Source organism: Eschrichtius robustus, chromosome 16, assembly GCF_028021215.1.
Source record: "Eschrichtius robustus isolate mEscRob2 chromosome 16, mEscRob2.pri, whole genome shotgun sequence".
In the NCBI taxonomy this organism is placed as follows: Eukaryota; Metazoa; Chordata; class Mammalia; order Artiodactyla; family Eschrichtiidae; genus Eschrichtius; species Eschrichtius robustus.
This window is the reverse complement of record NC_090839.1, coordinates 18,918,309-18,938,829: the sequence shown is the minus strand read 5'-3', so window position 1 is coordinate 18,938,829 and position 20,521 is coordinate 18,918,309. Positions and strand designations below refer to the sequence as shown.

The 20,521-nt window shown below is 41.5% G+C and overlaps 1 protein-coding gene across 2 annotated transcripts in view; it reads right to left on the bottom strand.

Moving 5' to 3' along the window:
* Positions 1–20,521, bottom strand: part of CHD6 (chromodomain helicase DNA binding protein 6) — a 208,229-nt gene that overhangs the window by 91,694 nt on the left and 96,014 nt on the right. For both annotated transcript variants that reach the window (XM_068565429.1, XM_068565428.1), the window contains 5 exons: positions 7,572–7,634; positions 6,701–6,759; positions 5,908–6,025; positions 1,791–1,877; positions 1,454–1,588 (listed from right to left, as the gene is read on the bottom strand). In XM_068565429.1, the coding sequence (XP_068421530.1) occupies positions 1,454–1,588; positions 1,791–1,877; positions 5,908–6,025; positions 6,701–6,759; positions 7,572–7,634 (462 nt within the window). The remainder of the gene's footprint in view (positions 1–1,453; positions 1,589–1,790; positions 1,878–5,907; positions 6,026–6,700; positions 6,760–7,571; positions 7,635–20,521) is intronic.

Below are 20,521 nucleotides of genomic sequence, written 5' to 3'. Positions count from 1 at the left end.
AGAAAAATTTCAAAACATACCCTTTAAATGAGAGAACAAATAAATTAGAAACCAAAAGAGACAGGTGTGAAATGATCTCACAGTTCATTGAGAGACGAGGAGGACAGGAGCATCACAACAGCAAAGAAGGAAAGGAAAAGGGAAACGGACTGAAAACACTTGCATTCATATTCTCGCCAAGTGCACCTAGTCAGTCTGAAGGAATAAGTGGGATTCAGGCTGAGAGAGTAAGAATCTCGATTACTTCTAGATGACAACTTAGAATTAGCTTCAGAATGAAATTCTCTCTACTCTCTGCTCCCCCTCTGCTTTGCTTCTGCTTTGGGCCACATGCCCCAATTAGCCTGGTGCCATGTTTGTCCTACACACACATGCCTCTTCCGTCAGCCTGTGAGCTCCTGGGGCAGGGCCTGCACCTTCTTTCTTACTCTGTCCCACACAAGAATCAACCTACAGCAGGTGCTTAGTAAATGACTAACAAATTGAATTTTCAATGGACAACTGTTATAGGAGAGGATTGAGAGAAAAATTCATTAATCAATCATGTAGACAAACACTGTAAAACACACAGGTTTCTAATCACAGTTCCGCATCTCAAGATACCTCTACACCCTTCAGAGCCAAGAAACAAAAGCAAAACTGCTTTTGGATGGTCTCCGACAGGGATCTAAGTTCAGTGTCAAAGTCTTGCCTTCTGAGTCCCAACTTTCCCACTGATATATATAAAAACAAGAATAAGGAACTGGATAAGAGTTCTTCATATAAAAATAGTGATTTAAAAAAAATAGAAAATGATCATTCCAGTCTATAGTTATATTCTTTCACAGCTCTGATTCTTTTCCCAAGTTAGTCACATCTTAACTGGGCTCTATCCCAATTCTGCCTCCTTCGACATTTTTGCAGCTTGGTGGTAATAATCCAGAATCAGAAAAACAAACCAATTCAACAAAAATGTACTGAAAACCTATGCTTTATCTGCAAAGTCCCAGCGATCTATAGAGAAAGGACAGTTCTTCCCTGTAAGAATATTCCACTTGAGTAAAGGCAAAGGATAAAACTGAAGAAAAGAGATCACCGATGGAGCAAGGGATAAGAAACTGGAACAAGAAAGATACTAACAACTTACTGAGCTTCCTTCCCAAGCCAGGCATTTCTTACCTTCTATCTTACTGACTCCACCTGACAGCCATACACCAAGAAATCAAAGCTCATAGCCAAGCTTCTGAAACGTCACATACATCAAAGTAGAGCCCGGACGTAAAGCTGACCTGAGTGCTAGCAAAGTGTGATGTGGGGAGAAACACACCCCGAACCGCAGTTGCGATGGGAGTGACCGATTTGATAAGACACCACAGAAACCACTCAGGAGCACAGCCCAGGGGACCCCCAGAATTGCCAAGTTCCTAAAATCACATGTTACGAGAGGCGCCAAACAGTGACGTGGGTACATTACCACATGCTTAACTTCAGGGAGAACTTGCAGAGATTCGAATTCTTTAACTTTCGCAGGATCCACATCCTCCTCCAGCTCCCACGTACTTTCTTCGTAAGGCAGTGAGCACCACTTCACCAGGTAATGCGTCACTTCCTGGTGGGAAATGGGAGAGACGCTTACGTTCTTTCTACTGCATTACAGGAATCAGTCCTACACTGACAGACCTATGAAAACCCCCTTACAATACAGCACGCGAATGCCATGAAAACAAGGACCACACGTTAACGAAACGTGCAAAATATCTTCGGCAAGCGGCAAAGACACTTCGGAAGAGTCAAAACAGCAAAATACCCACCTCTCCGGTTTCTGCATCCTTGGTGTGGGCCACCTCCAAGATGCGATCAACCTCCACGTAGTCTGGGTTGAACAAGTCTTCGTCAGGCTAAGGCAAACAAAAAAGAAGAGCTAAGAAGTGTCCCCCCATCCCTCCAACCCAGCATCCAGTGTTTGAAGTGACCCTCTCCTCTGGGCCCTATCGGGCGGGAAACACAGAATGAAAAGGTTCGCTTGAAAATAAAAGTCACCTCACCGACATTTCTTCACTGTCCCCAAATCCTCCTCTTCAGGACTGAATTTAAAGAAACGACCACACCTTACAGGTTGCCCCATGGCCAGGGTGAGGCTTTCCTGCTGGTCATTACAGTACTGAGCAAAAATCAGCACAAGGAGGATTTCCAGAGATATCCCTCGGAAACCCAGAATTACAGTCTGTTTTTCTTCTTAGTACCAATACCAATAACGGTTAATATTGGAAGGAGGCATGGGGGGAGCTTCAGGGGTACTGATAACGTTTTATTTCCTGATCTAGGTGCTGGTTACACAGGAGTGTTTATTTTGCAAAAATTCACTGAGCTGTACCCTTAGGACTGCTTACTGTTAAACACACTATGCTTCAAAAAAAAAAAGTGTACTTACAAAATAATAAGCAAGATTTATTTAATAGAAATATTTAATGTGTGTCCAGTGCTTAGCCTATAAGCTACTTTATGGAGTAGCAGGTGTCGTAATTATCTTTACAGATGAGAAAACTGACTCAGAGAGGTTAAATAAGTACCGTGACCAAGGTTGCAAAGCCACGTGAATCAGAACGTTTACCCGGGTCTTTCTTGCCCAGAAGCCCTCCTCCTGAAGTGCAGGAATGTTCTTATTACCCCTTAAGCTAGAAGGCACTTTAGGAGCTGTCTAGTTTCATCTTCCAATCAACGCAGGAACACTTTTTTTTTTACAGCATCCCTGGCAAATCCACCCTCGGATTCAGTTATCCCTGTGTTCAGGAATTTATTGCCCTCTGAGACCTGACCCACTGCCAAGACAGCTTTACCTCTGCCTGTTCAGTAGTAGCATCATGATCTTTATCATTATTACTATTAAATTACAGCCTAATTTTCCTCCTGTAACTGACTCATTGGTGTGAACTGCTTCCTCTACAGCAGCAGTAACCAAGTTGATTCCTCCATATCGGAACACCTCCCTAACCACAGGTGTTCAATGTTCTTCAGATGCCACGTTTCTAGATCCCCTGGTGATGCAGAGAGCTAACCTTTGTGGAATAGTGACTATGGGTCGGGCACCATGCTTAGCACTTCTATCAACACTGTGTCATTTAATCCTCCCAGGTAGTCTGTGAGGGTGATAGTATTAGGAGTTCTGATTTACAAAAACAGAGGATACTGAGTCTGAAGGAGCTACTGCAATTGGCCCAACGCAAACTGCTATCTGGTCATTTTCCCCACTCCAAAGTTGTAAAGATCTTTAAAATACCGATGTGTGACATTACATTTACTTATTGACATTTTCATTACTTCATTCATCCTCTCCTGTCCAGGTAAATCTGAACTTTGATTCTGTCATTTATTCTCCCAGCACTGGGTCTGGTGTTGAGGAGTCAGGGTCTCATAGGCCTCCAGCCCCGTGGGGCGTGGGAACTCACAGCCTTTCCAGCCCCACTCTCCTTCACATGTGCCCTCGGCTACCTCATAAAGCGGCTGGAAATAATGGGTATGAAGAAGCTCTATTCAAAACTAGGTTATTATTTACTTCATAAGAATACCATTTATGCAAGTTATTAACAAAAATGTTGACTAGGTCAAGACTGAAGACAGCGTTAACAGCAACTACTCCCCACTCTCACTCCTCATTCCTTTCATGATGGCCTCCAATCTTCTCAAAAGCCTTTCCTTCCCCAAGGGTATGAATTCTCATTACAGTATTTTCTTCCCCAAAGGTATGAATTCCCATTACAGTATTTCTACACATCCTAACACAGTTTTCTATTCCCAACCAAGGGAAAAAATCACTCCCTTGGGAATAAATCAGAAACCAGATTCATGGGGCTTTGCAGGCTACATTAAGTAGTTTGGACTTTATTCCAAGAAAACAGGAAGTGCTGAAGGGTCTGGAGCAGGAGTGGCATAGAAAACCCTCCTCCCATACCTGGGCACAAACAAGTGGTGACTGAGCACTGACCCTGCGCCTAGTACCACAGATAGAAACACGAGGAAAACGTGGCCCTGTCTGTCTCGCAGGGCGCAAAATGGAAGACACAGACACGTAAACAAGTCACTGCACTGCAAATGCTCGCTAAAATAGAGGCGTGAATAGGAAGTTCCAGGAACCGAGGGAGAGTATCCAACAGGGCTTCAGGATGGTTTTTCCAATTCTAGTCCTTCCCTTCCGATTCTCTACAGAGGAACAATGCCATAAAAAACAGTTCTCACAGGTTTTACAACAATCCTGGAGAGGCCTGGGGCCAAACGTTAAGGCTAAAGAAAAAGGACTCCATATTGGGACAAAAAGAACACTTATTGACATTATCCTAAACTAGTTTTTTGTCATTTGTGGAAAAGGAGTACAACATGAACAATGAATTGGTAAGAATGTGCAGCAATCTGCTAAAATTTGATGGCATCTCAGTGCACTCTTAAGGTCTATCTAGTATTTGTGACTACATTTAAAAAATAATTTTTATTGCTTTTTTCTTCATAAGTTATCTGTGTAAAATTGAAAAATTACATGTTAAAGAAAATAGAAATCACCACAATCCCATCAAATGGAGAAAATTATGCCATCATTTTCACGTACACTCAGACATTTTCTATGCATTATTATGGTGATTCTTCTCTCTTGTACCCCCCAAAATGGATCTGTCTCATATAAGAGCTTGACATTTTCAACTAACAATAGTTAACATCACTAAGCCTCTTCCTATGACGTTAATAATTGTCCTCCAATATCATTTCTACTAGCTGCACAGTACTGCATTCTGTGGGATGTATCATAATTTAACAAGTGTCTATTATCTAACATTTTGTTTGTTTTCAATTTTTCACCAATACAAACAACTGTTTATCATAGCTAAGCCTTTGCACAAAGACTTGATAGTTTCCTTAAAATAAATGGTGGAAACAGAACTGCTGGGACAAAGTATAGGCAAATATTGAGACATGTGGATGTCTGTTGTCATCCTGCTGTCCTGACAGGTCATCCTAAGTTATGCTCCTAACCAGTGACGACGACAGTGTCTCTTCCCTACACCTTCACCAGCAGTGGAAAATACTTATGTTTAAAACCTTCAAATATTTGATAAGTAAAAACTAGAAGATTCCCATTTTAATTTGCATTTCTTTGACTGCTAGTGAAATTGACTACATTTTTGTATGGTTGGTAAGTAATTTTCCCCTCTTTTCTGAATTCCCCATTAATTTGTCCATTTTTTCTATTTGGGATTTTGTACTTTTCTTTTTGAACTATAAGAGCATTTCTTGTCATTAAAGCTATTTGTCATGTGTATATGTATGTGTATCATGCATGTGTATATGCAAATATAAATAAGGTTTCCATACTGGGTAAGAAGAATGTATGCCTTGTATGTATGTGTGCATGTACGTAATTAGGGAATACGTCTATGTACATTACGTACTTAAAGATTTATTTGTGGTATTTTCTAACTTACAGGCACTACAGATGTTTTGACATCCAAATCCATCAATCCTTCCTCTTGCTGTAGGTACCATACTTAGAAATTCCCAAGTTTATATATTTATTTACTTATTTTCTAACATTTTAGCTTTGTTTTTATTTTTTACACCCAAACTTTAAGTCTTCTTGGAACTGCCCTTTTGGGGAGGGGGGAGGAGGAAATGAAAGAACTGTGTGCACATTCCTTCTGTGTGTACATTCTGCCCTAGAACGTGACCTAGATGCACGTTCTTATGAGTTATCAGTTTATAAGGTTTGATCCTTATTCCTTGCTGGATAATTTGTTTTCTTTGGCTTAAATCTGGACAAATCTTGTCACAAATCAGCAGACACCTGAGCAATAGATCTATACAGGACTTCAACTTTAAGAAACTTAAACCCGGTATTTAATACCGCAAGAAAAGCAGTGATCAAATTAGTAAACATTGCTTCACCTCAGTAAAAATGTGCTTCATCTGGGCTTGTTTATTCCTAAATCGCTTGATCTTCTGTGCGATGCGAGGATCCTTTTCGAGTTCTTCCATTGTGGCCCATTTACAGTGTAAGTAGGAACTATCCAAAGACACACAAATTGTGAGACAAGCACAGAACCAGCAAACCATCAAGCTTTAAAGTGTTTCAATAACCAGGTGACTGTCTAACACAGCAGCAGTGGAGTGACTTGCTATGGAACTGCTGGAGACTGGGCTTAGAAGGGCCTTGCCCTTCAGGACAAAAACAGAATACAAAACAATGCAGCAATTCCAAGCAACTGGTCACCACTCTGTGGCTTCTAGAGAAACTGGCTCAAAGCAGAGGGAGGGCAGGTATAGGCAGGCCATCGTTAATGCACATTAGTGAAAGTGGGCACACAGCAGAGAAAGAAAGAAAAACGTTAAGTGGGGAGAAAAGTATAGGCTATAGGACCATGGTTCTCCACTCTGGGTGCAAATGGGAACTGCAGAGGGAGTTTTTAAAACACACCAATCCTTGAGAACTACTCCCAGAGTATGAGCCAACGGGTCTTGAGTGCAGCAAGGACTTCAATAGTCTTAAAAAGCTCTCCAGGTGATTCTATACGCAGCCAAAGTAAAGCACTGCTGCCTAAGGTGAACTTGAGCCAATCAAGATCTGTGGGTCATGCCTTAGGGGCCATTCTTGGAAAATATAAAAGATAATGGTGTGATGAAAGAAGAAAGTTTTATTCATTTAAAATACACATACAAATGATACATTAAATAGACGTACAAATTCCTATACTTGACGTAGAACAGCTCCAAGTCGAATGGGGGCTCTCCCGGGTGAACCTGTAACCAAAAGCAAGCAGTTATCAGCCCAGAGCCCCATGGATCACCCTTATGTGCCAAACGAAAAAGGTAAATCAATACTTCTTCCTGGTTTTAGAACATATTTCTCGAGGACGTTTTCATTTTCCCAGGTCTTTTTCTGACAGGTCTGGAGCAGGCTTTCTAAAGGCTGAACACACGGTAAGCTATAAGGTTAGAAAAAAAAAAATGATCCTCCTGGTGTCATTCTTAGGTCCAGGCTGGGAGAGCATTCAGCTGATAAAGCCAAACTGGCCCAGGGCTCTGAGAGCTGGTGCAGAAGTGAGAACATGCATTTCCGGCATCCTCCCAACCGTCCCCCACAGACTCCAGTGATGTTCACTCTCAAAGTAAGGAAGTTTACTTTCATAAATACTTGAGGTAAAGATGAAACTATGCCCTCATTGGCACTGGCATACTCTTTCACGCCAGAAATTTTCTCTAGAGGTTCTCTACACAGCCCTGAGATGTTGAAAGGAAAAGATGTTTTCATTGGGAGTCTTTTCCCATCTCTTCTTGGCCCTCCGATGACTTTCAGTGGGCTATAGCAACTAAAGCATCAATACCTTTTGCTAGGATCGTAAGGAAAAAAAACATCGGTTTGGGCCATACTCAAATATTTCAGAATTTCATGTCTTAAAATCTTTCATGGAGGTGAAAATAAGTGTCAACTAGCCAAACAGTGTTCTTGCCTAGCTCTCAGTCCAGCCAAGAATGACCACTCCAGAAACATCTCTCCACAGAGGATGTAAACTGCGCTAGTGATATACAAGCCAGAAACATCAGCCACGAACCTCCTGGACAGTCTTAGATGCCAGGATCTTCTCAATGATGTTTGCGTCATCTTCTGGAGGCTCCTGGAGATGGAGGTTAAAGAGAGAGACAATTACGGCACCACAGGAGCCATGAAATAATTCTAGAAGAAATACTGTAATAGGCACTACTTTGTCCAAAAGTTCACCTTTGAGTACTGAGGTCTCTCTCCTATCAGCCCACAGAGTGATCAAAAGATCACACACATTCTAACCTCTGGGCATAACACCCTATCACCTTCCCCTCCCAAGTGAGCAGGGAAGTTATTCTGCTTCTTGATTTGCTTCAGATTCTTCATTTCAGATCTGCCTTTAGCATCATTAAAATTGACCCTAAGACTTCCCTTCTCTGCCAAAACTGCTTACATGTTGCTGCATAAATTTTCAGAAAGGCCTAACATAGAAGAGTCTGGGGGCTTTAGAATCAGAGGGTCCCAATTCTGACACAATCCAGCTATTGACTTTGGGCTAGTCAATTAACACCTCTTAGTTCCAAGTCTATTAAAATAGGAGTTAAAAACACATATCTCACTGGGTTACTGGGAGGATAAAATGGCATGTGAAAATATTTTTTGGACAGTAAGCGCTATGCAAATGCAAAGTATAATTATTCTTTACTAAATTGTACCATCTTTCCCCTCTGTACCTGGAAGTGGCTTTCTGTTTCATTGATCATCCATTGACTACAAATCCCAACTGGAAACAAATTAATTCCTTCCTTTCTGCCCTAGATACACATCAACATTTCCTAATCTCCATGAAATCTCTTTCTACAGAGTATTTGACTTAAAAAAAAAAAAATCTGCATTTAAAAAACAACAAACTTAAAAAAGGATGCACTGGATCTACAAATATTTCTTTAAAATTTTATTTTGTTTTAACTTTATATAAAGGGTGTCATGGTGGATGTAATCTTCTTTAACTAAATATGATATTGCCAATATTCATCCATATTGTTCATGTTGCTTTAGCCATTCAATTTTAATACTGTATAATATTCTATTGTATTAATAAACCAGAGTCTATTTGTCTTCTTCCTTTGATGGACATTAAAAAAAAAAAAAAAAAAAAGGATGCATTGGGTCACAACTCTCCTGTTAAATGTTCTTCCTCGGACTTTATTTGAGCAGTTTTATTTCCATCGTTTCATATGCACTACATAACCTTTCCAGATCCAGTATTTATCACAATATGAGATTTACAACAGTATATGAAAAGAACACTCATCACAACAACCCTAACTCTCAAAATAACTATTTGGGTTCCTTATCAGAACTTTCCAAAAGGATGGTTTATGCTGCATCTCAGTGCCCATTCTAGGGCTCAACTGTCCCAAAGTCATACCATTACAGAAAACATATTTTCTAAGAACTTAAATGAAGCTTTTCCCAGAAAGGTGATGGTAAAAAAAGATGAGTAGGGCGGATGGCAGAAAAGAAGTATGGGAATCAGCAGGCACTGACAGATGCTCCCAAAGGCTACAAATATTTATTACGTCCCCCTGGACACATGGCATTGTGAAGTTAATCCAAAATGACAAGTCTTTTCCCACTGCTCAATCAGAAGACAAGTGAACTGGGCCTACCATACAATAGAAGGATGGGGTGGGATACAGACTAAGCTTTTGTTTTCCTGTCAGTATGTTTCTTCTGCTTGATTCTTCTGCACAAGTTAAGAAAAGGAGAAGGAGGCAGTTTACTGTGGATTGCCCGTCTTCTCCCACCACAATATAAGCCTTGTGAGGGCAGAGATCTTTATTTGTTTTACTCACTAATGTAGCTAGATACCTTGAAAAAGCCAGGCAACAGTGGGTGATCATTGAATATTGGCTGAATGCTAAACAACAGGGAAGAGGAAAAGAGACACAGATGGAAATACACAAGGAAAGATACAGCATTATTCTTAATCTACATCATGTGATTAAAAAGTCTCCCTCTTCTCCATATACCTGGACCTATCTTCTACTGTACAGATGGGTAACAGCAAAGGGCCCAAGCTAGATGTACTTTCCTGAGCAGTAAAATCACTACCCCAACCTTGCAGCCAAACAGAGCTCTGACTATGACAGGTGGACAGAGAACAAAGGAACAGGGGCTGGGTCACAAGGAACTAGATGAATGAACCAACTTCCTTCCTACCTTCCTACTTCATTTCCTTCCTAAATTTCTCCCACATTATTTATTGAGTGCCTTTTGTGTTTATGCACTGGTCTTATAGAAATAAATGAGCTACAGTCTTCATCATCAAGGAACTGCCAGACATGCTAACACATGCTTTAAGTGAGGTATGGCATACATACAGCATGCAGAGATCTCAAGTGTACAGTTGTTGAAGTTTAAGTCCCACCAAGATCAAGTTATATAACATTTCCAACATCCTGGAAGACCCTCATGCTCCCACTAGAAGTAACCACTATTCAGACTTCTACCACCATTGATTAGTTCTGCCTATTATTAAGTTTCATGTAAATGGAATCACATAGTGTGTGGTTCATTCTCCTGTATTACCGTGTAGTATTTTATTGTATAAATACACCACCATTTATTTATCCATTCTATTGCTGAGGAATATTTGGGTTGCTTTCAATGTTCACATAAATGCACTCATTTACCTTGGATATAACATAGGAGTGGAACTGCTAGGTTATGAGGTTCGTTATATGTTTAGTTTTTTTTTTAAAATAAATTTATTTATTTTTGGCTGCGCTGGGTCTTCGTTGTTGCGCATGGGATTTCTCTAGTTGCGGTGAGTGGGGACTACTCTTTGTTGCGGCGTGTGGGCTTCTCGTTGAGGTGGCTTCTCTTGCTGCGGAGCACTGGCTCTAGGCATACAGGCTCAGTAGTTGTGGCTCGCGGGCTCTAGAGCGCAGGCTCAGTAGTTTTGGTGCACGGACTTAGTTGCTCCAAGGCATGTGGGATCTTCCCGGACCAGGGCTCAAACCCGTGTCCCCTGCATTGGCAGGTGGATTCTTAACCACTGTGCCACCAGGGAAGCCCGTGTTTAGTTTTAACGTATATTGTCAGAACTTTTCCCAAAGTGGCTGTAACAATTTTTACATCTGACAGCAGTGTATGGGAGTTGCAACTGACTTGATACTGTCAGTCTTGAAAATTTTAGCCATTCCCAGTGGATGTGTATTATCATCTCTTTGATTCACATTTCCCTGATAACTAAGGATGCTGAGCATCTTTTCATATGCATATTGGCCATGTGGATATCCTCACTGTGAAGCTCCTGTTCAAGTCATTTGCCTATTTTAAAAATTGTCCTTTTTTCTGATTGGCAAGAGTTCTTTATATTTGCGAGAGTTTAATATATATCTTTATTTCTCAATAAGAGTCCTCTGTCACAATCCATACAAACATTTTCTACCAATCTATGGTTTGCATTTTCAACCTGAAAATGTATCTTTTGATGAACAGAAGTTCTATATAATCCACCTTATCAGTCTTTTCTCTTACATATTTTTGTGTTGTTTAAGGAATCTTTGCTGCCACCAACGTCATTCATTAAGCCATATATGTGGTTGTAAATCTTCTTGTAGCCACATTAAAAAACAGATGAATTTGATTTTAACAATATTTTATTTAAACTAATATACCCCAAATATTATCATTTCAATATGTAATCAATGTAAAATTATTAATGGAATAGTTTACATTATTTTTCTCATACTAAGTCTTTAAAAATCTACTGTGTATTCCATACTTACAGCACATCTCACTTCAGACTAGGTATATTTCAAGTGCTTAATAGCCACACACAGCTAAGTACAAGCCATGCTGGGCAGTACACACCACTCTATTTTGTTCCATTGGTCTATTTGTTCTTATGGCAACACTACCCTGTCTTCATTGTGGCTTGATTACAAAGTCTGGATTATGGTAAGTATTCCAATTTAGTTCTTCCTTTTCAAGATTGCCTTGGCTAATCTAGGTCTTTTGTACTTCCATCATCAATTTCTATCAGAAAAACACCCTGCTCAGATTTTGACTGGGACTGAACTATAGACATCTTCACAATATTGAATACATGTATGTCATATATCGCTCTATTTATTTAGGTCTTCTTTAATTTCTTTCAGCAATGTTTTTCATATAGAAGGCTTGTATCCTCTGAGAGTTATTACAGGGTATCTAATACCGTGATACTATTATAAATGGTATTTTACAATTTTCCTTTCCTGATTTGATGTTGCTAGTTTATAGAAATAGTTTTGTTTTGTTTTTTTTACTATATTATAAATGGTGCCAATACATTTGCTCGACACAGGGTTACCACAAACATTCAATTTGTTAAAAAAAAAAAGTGCAATATCTGTGAAGTGCAATAAAGCGAACAGTAATAAAATGAGGCATGCCTGTATTTTTTCTTTCATTAATTAATTAATTTATTTTTGGCTGCGCTGGGTCTTCGTTGCTGCATGTGGGCTTTCTCTCTAGTTGCAGCGAGCGGGGGCTACTCTTCGTTGCGGTGCACGGGCTTCTCATTGAGGTGGCTTCTCTTTGTTGTGGAGCTCAGGCTCTAGGTGCATGGGCTTCAGTAGTTGTGGCATGCGGGCTCAGCAGTTGTGGTGCACAGGCTTAGTTGCTCCAAGGCATGTGGGATCTTCCTGGACCAGGGCTCAAACCTGTGACCCCTGCATTGGCAGGCGGATTCTTAACCATTGCGCCACCAGGGAAGTCCTGTATTTTTTCTTTTTCCTTAGTTCAGTAGCCAGGACCTCCAGTGTATTTCTGAATATAAATGAGAATAATGGAATCTTTTTCTTACTCCCAAATTCAGAGGGAAAGTATTCAATACTGCACCATTTAATATAATATTAGGTGTCAGTTTTTATCTACTGACTTTTAAGATGTTCTTTCAGTATTTGGTTTTCTACAGTTTAAGATATGCTTAGTATGGTTTTCTTTTCTACATTTTTCCTGCTTGGGGGTTACCTGACATTGAATGTACTGGCGGATAGCTTCATCAGTTTATGGGAATTTCTGGCCATTCATTTTATCTTCAAACACTCCTCTGATTCACTCTCTCCTCCATGTCTAGGACTCTAATCAGATATGTATGTGTTAGTCCTTTTCACTGCACCCCAATTGCCTCTTTATCCGTTTATGCTTTGCTATGTTCTTTCCATTCTTTTTTCTGTGTGTCAGTTTAGAAACTTTCTGTTCATCTGTCTTCAGAGTCACCAATCTTATCTTCTACTGTGTCTAATCTGCTTTTAAACTCATCCACTGTGTTCTGAATTTTATAAATTGAAAATTTCAGTTTTACAGTGTTGATCTGATTCTCTTTATAGATTCAATTCTCTGTTGGAATTCTTTACTTTAGAACTTATTTTGTCCATCTTTTCCTCTATTTTCTTTAACACATTAATCATGGTTATTTAAAAGTTCTTTTCTGCTGTTATCTGGATCATCTGGGGTCTGCTTCTATTAACATATTTATTTTCTTGATTTTCAGTCAATTTCCCAGCCTTTTCGAATGTCTAATAATTTTTTACTGTATGATGAATACTGTGAATACTGTGAATAAAAGAATCATAGCAGCTCCAAACAATATCTTCTACTACAAGTGTTTCCTATTTTCTCTTAGACAAACAGGGAGAAGGAGTGGGTCCCACTGGTCCAATCAGGGACTGTTGGGTCAGGACTGGGTTACTGCTAAGATTCAGTCCATCCCTTGTTTTACCTGTTCCTTGAGTATGAATGTCCAAGGTCACTGACTCTAAGTCCAGCAGGTCTTTTTACTCCTGAGCCCTGAAGTCTCCAATCCCAAGCAGGTTAAAAATCTCTCTTAAGGGAGAGTCAGGTTTTTTTTGCAGTAGACCCATCCTTTTAGTGAGATTTTATCTCCTAAAAGTAACGTGAGACTGTGAGATTTCAATCTGCCTTCTGGCTGAGCCACTAACTTCTTGGGCAACTCCAGAATTCATCAAATGTCTCCAGGGGAAAGCTCCCTGTTTTGGGAATTCCTTTAGTTTCCAATCATTTCACCAGCCCTGCATAATCAATCACCAGCAGGGTCAGATGGTTTCTCTTCAACCCAGAATAGTCTCTGTTTGGGCCCAGCCTGACCCTCAGCCCCTGCCCAGAATTGCAGAATGCCTCCAGAGAAGAAACAGTCAGCAACTGTCAGCTCATCTAGGAATAGCTCTTCTCTGTCTGGAATTTTAGTTCATCTAATTCTTGTTGCTTCCACAGCTATCTGATGTCTTTAAAAATATGTCCTTTGCAATTTATCTTTTTTCCCCCCTTGCAGCAAGTGTTGGCCTGCCATGCCCTACTATACCCTTACCTGAGAATAGAATCCTCCAACACTAACTTTTATTTTTGGAGTTCCCTAGGGCCTAGTTTTTGGGCTTTCTTTTCTTTTCTATCCATACTCATTCTCTTGGTGATCTCATCTGGTCTCATGGTTTTAAATACTGGCTATGTTGTGTTGGCTGCCGTATTTATTTATCCTCTCCTATGATTACAGACTCCTTTATCTAATTGTTACTTGTCATCTCCACTTGAATATCTCAGAGATATTTCACACCTAAGATGTCCACAAACTAAACTCCTAGTCTCTTAGCCAACCCCCCACCCCTACCCTTTCTACCTACAGTTTTCCCCAGCTGAGTTAAGAGGAACTCTATCCCTCTGGGTGTTCAAACCAAAAATCCTGCTGTAATCCTGACTCCGTTCTTTCCCCTCCACACATCCTATCTCATCAGCCAAGAAATCCTGTTGAGTTTACCTTTGAAGTACATCGGGAATCCAGCCATTTCTCACCCCCTCCTCTGCTTCTACCCTGGTCTAAACCACCTTCATCTCTTACCCAGATTATTCCCAACTGCCTCCTAAGTAGTCTCCCTGTTTCCACTCCTGTCCCACTGATCCATTCTCAACACAACGTTCAGAACGGCCCTTTTTATTAAGTGACTCTTTTGCTTAAACTGCTTAAAATGTTTTTCTTTTAACTTGGAGTAAAACCAAAAGTCTTCCAAAGGTCTACAGAAGCCCATAGGATGTGTACCCAGCCTCTCATCTCCTCTGTCACCTTTCAGGTCTCCTAGTCCGTCCCTCATACACACCAGGCATGTTTCCACCTCCGGGACTCTGCTATTCCCTCTGCCCGAGACACTCTTCTCCCTACACGACTCCCTCACCCCTTTACTTCCTTCACTTCTTGGATCAAATATTACCTTTGTGAGGCCAACACTGACCACCCTACTTAAAACTGCAGGCTTCATTCCTGAATTCCGTATCACGCCTATTCTGATTTTTTTTTTCCCATACCACTTACCACCATTGAGATACTACACAATTTTATTATTTTCAGATTGATTATCAGCCTCTCCCTAGTTATTTCTACCCTTTGGAAGTTCTGGGCTTAGCCTTTTGGCTTTCCATCCCACGTAGGTTCAAAATCTGGCAAATATCTGGAGGAGGAGATCGGTTGTGTGTATGCTGCAGGCCTCCTCTCCATTTGCTGTAGGCTCCCTCCACGAAGGCAGGGACTTCTGTCTCTTTTGTTCCTTGACGTTATCTCCAGCACTTAGAACAGTCCTTGGCGCTCAATAGTGGTAGGTGCTCAATAAATATTTTTGAATAAATAATGTTAAGAGATTTTGCAATACAACATGGGAATAGTAGTATAAAGCAAGTGCTATGGGAACACAGAGCCAGAGTACCTGGACAAATTAGGAGAGCCTTTGGAAATGAGTTGGCTGCCTATTAGCATTAAACTTTCATAATTGCTGAGCACCTTTCCTACCTACTCCCAATTCTGTATAACCCAGACTAGCAAGCAAGCATTCATACGTGTACACCCATGCTAAAAGAACAACTGTCTCTCCTCACCAGCAGGTTGCTTCAAATAGTCTCTTATTCTTACCTACCATGAAGAGCAGAAAAAGGTGGTTTCTGATGATAGGATTTTGATTGCTCTCAGAGTTTTTAACTAGGACCAAATCCAAGCAAATGTTAACATGTGGATGAAGAAAGCACAGGACTTTACTCTGAGGATTAAAAGGATGGAGGGTTTAAAGCATTCTTCATTATAGAAAATTTTCAAGTAAAAATTAAGGTATTTGAAATAAAAACTAATTTATTTTTTGGCACTAGTTAAAGAATAGGGGGAAACACACTAGTATTAAAAAAAAAAAAAAATCAATGGTTATCATCAAAATACTGACAGCAGGTTTTTATCCTATCCTAATAAAAGGGAAAAAAGAGAGTAGCGTTTCCAAAATACACATCAAAGTAGGAAAAAAACTGGAAAATCAGGATTTTTTTTTTCCCTAAACAGAGATTGTGCATAAGCATGACCATGTGTGTATAAACACTCAGTGTATACAGATACACACAGATATAAACTAAATCTGCTTGCCAAACATACTTCCATGACAGCCATCTGTTCTCAAGTGCTTGGAGTTTTCTCAAATTATCCTTCAAAGGAGACCATTTTAGTTCATTCACTTTCATGTCAGAACCTCATGAAATTAAAAATTTATTTTCTTAGGGAAAATTTCAAAAATTTTCAACCCACATCACCCTCGACCTCAACCAACCACCTGATTCACTTCTATTCAGCGAGCTGTAAGGAAAGGCTCTAGCAAGAAGAAGCCACTCCAAAACACAAGCATTTACCAAGTGCCATGGAAGGTCCAAAGTAGCATCCAACAAGGTGCCCAGTCTCAGGGGCTTACACTCAGTGAAAGCAAGATAAAACATATTTTTCTTAGAAATGTACCAGTGGTAAATTCTAATCAGTGTGACAGTGACCCTAAGTCCGGCAGCAAGAGTGCAGGAAGCAAGAATAGCTTGGATTTCACAGAATAGTAATGTTTTAGTTGGGCCCTAAAGAATGGTGGCTCGTAAGAGGACTGCAAACAGGAAGGAAGCTCGAAATGCACCCGAAGGATGAAAGCACCAGGATATGGGAAGCAGGATGCAGACTTGGAACACTAAGGAACCAGTCTTAGTAGAGAAAAGCATTACACAGAATGAGGAGTGGGGATAAATGAGGGTAGAGAGAGGTAGTATGCAGCCACATTCCTTAAAAAATCAGGCAGGAGTTTTGATCCAAAACAGGAGTTAAGAGGTAACCACCTTAGATTCTTGAGTGGGACACTGAAAAAAAGCCAAAAACTTCTCTGGTATTATGGGAGAATGAGTCTAGTAATGGATTGGGAAGGACAGGGACCTGGGGCAGGGAACGACAAAAGTGCGAACTGTGGTCATTTGAACACTGGCCTCAGCACAACGGGTGGCAGCAGAAGCCAAGAGGAAACAAAGACAGGAGACAATCTGAGGAAAGATGCGGGGTGGGCGACGGTGGTGTGGCCAGCGGAGAAATGGGAAGAATGAAAACCATCCTCTTGGGCCGAGTGCATAGGAGCCTAAGCACTGAGTCACACGGGCTGGTACAGAGCTAGAGCCATGCCAGCCAGAAGCCGCTCTGCCAAGGGGCCTGCCCACGGCTGTCGGTGTCAGAGTGAGACGTGGATGAACACCAGTGGGGAAACTATGCCAGTATGAAGAACTGGAGAAAACAAGAGCCCGAGAAAAAACAAAAACACTTCACTCTTGTCTTTCTAATCCGGGAGTTAAGAATCACACCTGTTTCTGTAATAAGTTTTAAGCATATTTATTCATTATTCACATATTAAATAAATACATGACAAGTACAAGTGAATGCAAGTCTTTATGTTAGTTACTACCCAACATAAAGTACTACCTATGTTAGGTGAAAATTGTGATAAATTAAAAGTGAGGCTTGTTTTGTAACAGTTTACAATCTAATGGCGGGAACAATCAGGAGTGATATTCAGAACAGAATGGCAGAGGCACTGATGAATCAGAACAGTCACAGGCTGTGAACAAGTGTTCACAGGCTGTGAACAAGTGTCCGGGGGACATCAGGCATAATATAATAAATACTCCACAAAACAGAAGAGGGAAAGTGCCATACTTTCATCTGAATAGTTCCTGGGGGTTAATGTAAATTTGACTTTACTGAAGCTCTTTCATGCCAGAGAGATACATAAAAAATTAAAAAAAAAAAAAAAAAAAGATTATAAGCCCTCCCTAACGTAGCTCATGGCTTAGACGAAGGAAACAAAAACTGGCCGGTGTTTAAAGGACAGTGACGAAGTTAAACATATTAGAGTTAGACAGAGGAGGGGCACTTATCCCCAGCTCAGGGCGGGCAGGGAGCTTCCTGGGGGAGGTAACAACCGCGCTCAGCCCGCCAGGCACGGGAAAGACCAGACAAAGCAGAGGGTACTGTCTGCAAAGCAGCAGAAGGAGGCAAAGGAGAACACCAGGGGTGGATGTCTCATTCAAATTCAAGTCCTTCTGTCCCAAAGGCAAAATCATACAAACCACACAAATTTTAGGAGGCAAAAACTGAGACAGCCTTGGAAAAATCTATACACTAAATGTACCATAACTGTGAAAGTCTGTCTCTGTTCCAGGCACCGACATCAGTTTGACAAAGAATAAGAAAGCAAAGAGTCACAGTCAGGCTGGAAACATACTTCCAGTCCTAATCCCATATCTCAGCCAGGGGACAGGCCTCTAGACCCCGAAGCAGGGCTGTGCTAATCTGCCAGTCCTGAGTTAGACTGAATCATGCGTAAAGATGTTTTTAGCAACTCACCACTAGGTAAGCACTGCTGAGGTTGCAATTTGGGGCTGGGACAGGGGCCAGCAGCCACAGAAGTGGGCTGAGCATGCTGATAAGACACTACAAAGAAAGCAGGGAGGTAGCAGTGGGGCCTTTTTGGTGCTGACTGCACACCCTTCTCTGCCCCAAGCTAAAGCCAGCAAGCAGGCAGACACCCTTCCAAAGGGCCTTGGAAAAAGGATGAAGGAAAAGCCTCATCTTCTTCCACTGATTTTCTGTGCCACTGGACACTCTGAGGATTGCTTGGAATCCTAGATGAGATCCCTGATTTCGGGGCTTTGTGTTGGCCTGGGAAATCTCTGTTCAGACCCCCCCAGGAAGCCCACTATGTAAAACAGGTGCAAGTGGAGGGCTCCACAGAGCACTGACCGTGCAACCCACTCAACCCTGCGCAGGCTGTCCAGTTTGCCCTGTGGCGTGGAGGCCAGAGCCACATAGCTGCCTTGCTAAACATCAATGCCAAAACCACGTATCGGGCCTCTTTCTTGTTTAAATTTAGTCACAATTTTTGAGGCGTAATTAATGCAAATTCAGATTCCAGCTTATGTTTCACCACTATAAACTTTCTCTTTGCTGCACCCTTAAGAGGACAGAAAGAGCCTTCTTAGGATATATATAAATTTCCCGAATTATTTCTGTCTGATCAGCTAATGCTGCCCTTCAGGCACCAGGGGAGAAGACAGAACAACAACTGAAATATGGTTAATGACTTGGGCTAAATGGCTACTAGGAGAAAATAAAATCCCTTAGAGTGTTTTAACTACCAAACCAACCATAAAATCTCCAAGGAAGGGAAACCCGCTGTAAAACAATGTAATCCTATCACTTTACAGCAGTCTTGCAAGGGCTATTCTTAACTATGTGCTTGAAAAGTAATCTTATGTGAAAATGCATTACTCTGGAGGCAAGGTGGTTTACACAGATAAAGCATCATGAGCTCCAGTAGCCAGCCACACAGTGTCCAGGAGGAAGGACAGGTATCTGTGCTATTGCTGCACACGCAGAACATGAATCCTGCCAAGTCAGCAACAGCGACTCCGTAACAAAAGACAGCCTGTGTCTCAGAACGTGCTGCCGGCAATGAGGCGCCTCCTACACGCACAGCCTGTTTCTTCTCTTGCTTCTGATTCCTCCTCTGTAAGCTCCTTGGAACAGACCTCCTCCTTCTCCACATTTACCCTCTGCCTTTCTAGTTTCGGGGGTCCCAGGTCCTAATGCTATCCTTTTCCTCCCTGATACTGCTGCCAACGGAAATTCCTAAACCGCATATACGGGCATCCTGCTTCTCTGCTCGAACCCAACGATGCCTCCTGCCTCCTGCCCCTCATTCAATCCACAGTATGAATGAAGGCCAAATACTTTAGCTGACAGCCAAAGCCTGCATAACATGACTCTTCCTACCACTCCAGGCTTGTCTCCCACCACTCCTCAAATCAGACCCCACCACCTGGCCGAGCTCATCAAGCTGCCATACCACATCCTCCGGGACCATCAGGCTGTGAGGCTGTGGTGCATGTCAGAAACGCCTCCCCTAGTTCGAGCCCTGGTCTGGGAGGATCCCACATGCCACGGAGCAACTAGGCCCGTGAGCCACAACTGCTGAGCCTGCGTGTCTGGAGCCTGTGCCCTGCAACAAGAGAGGCCGCAATAGTGAGAGGCCCGCGCACCGCGATGAAGAGTGGCCCCCACTTGCCACAACTAGAGAAAGCCCTCGCACAGAAACGAAGACCCAACACAGCCAAAAATAAATAAATAAATTAAAAAAAAAAAAAAAAAAAAAGAAACGCCTCCCCTAAAACCCTGACCTCCCTCTCCTGTCCACTTTTCCTTCTGTGTAGCCACTGCATCCAGCACAGGCTTCTAAGACTGCACTTATCACAATATCAGCACAGCCATATGCCTCTTCTCCCAGATAAAACTCCTTGGAGGCAGGGACCATGCCTTGATACTCATCCTTGTATCCTAGGACCTGGCCCTGCAGTGGACTCTCAATACACATTTGTAATCCAACTCCCAACTGTAATTACTAGTTCATGTGATTCCATTCATGGAACAGCTATTTACTATGTATCAGACTTTTACATTCTAATGGGAGAGACAAAGAAATAAAATGAAATCAGACATCAGAACACAATTATAAGCTGTAATAAGAGCTATGAAAGAAACAAACAGGAGTGAAATAAAGAAACATTAGGATGAGGGGCAGGGATCTACTTTAAATGAAAGAGTCATGTAAAGCATGTGGTAAAGAGCAT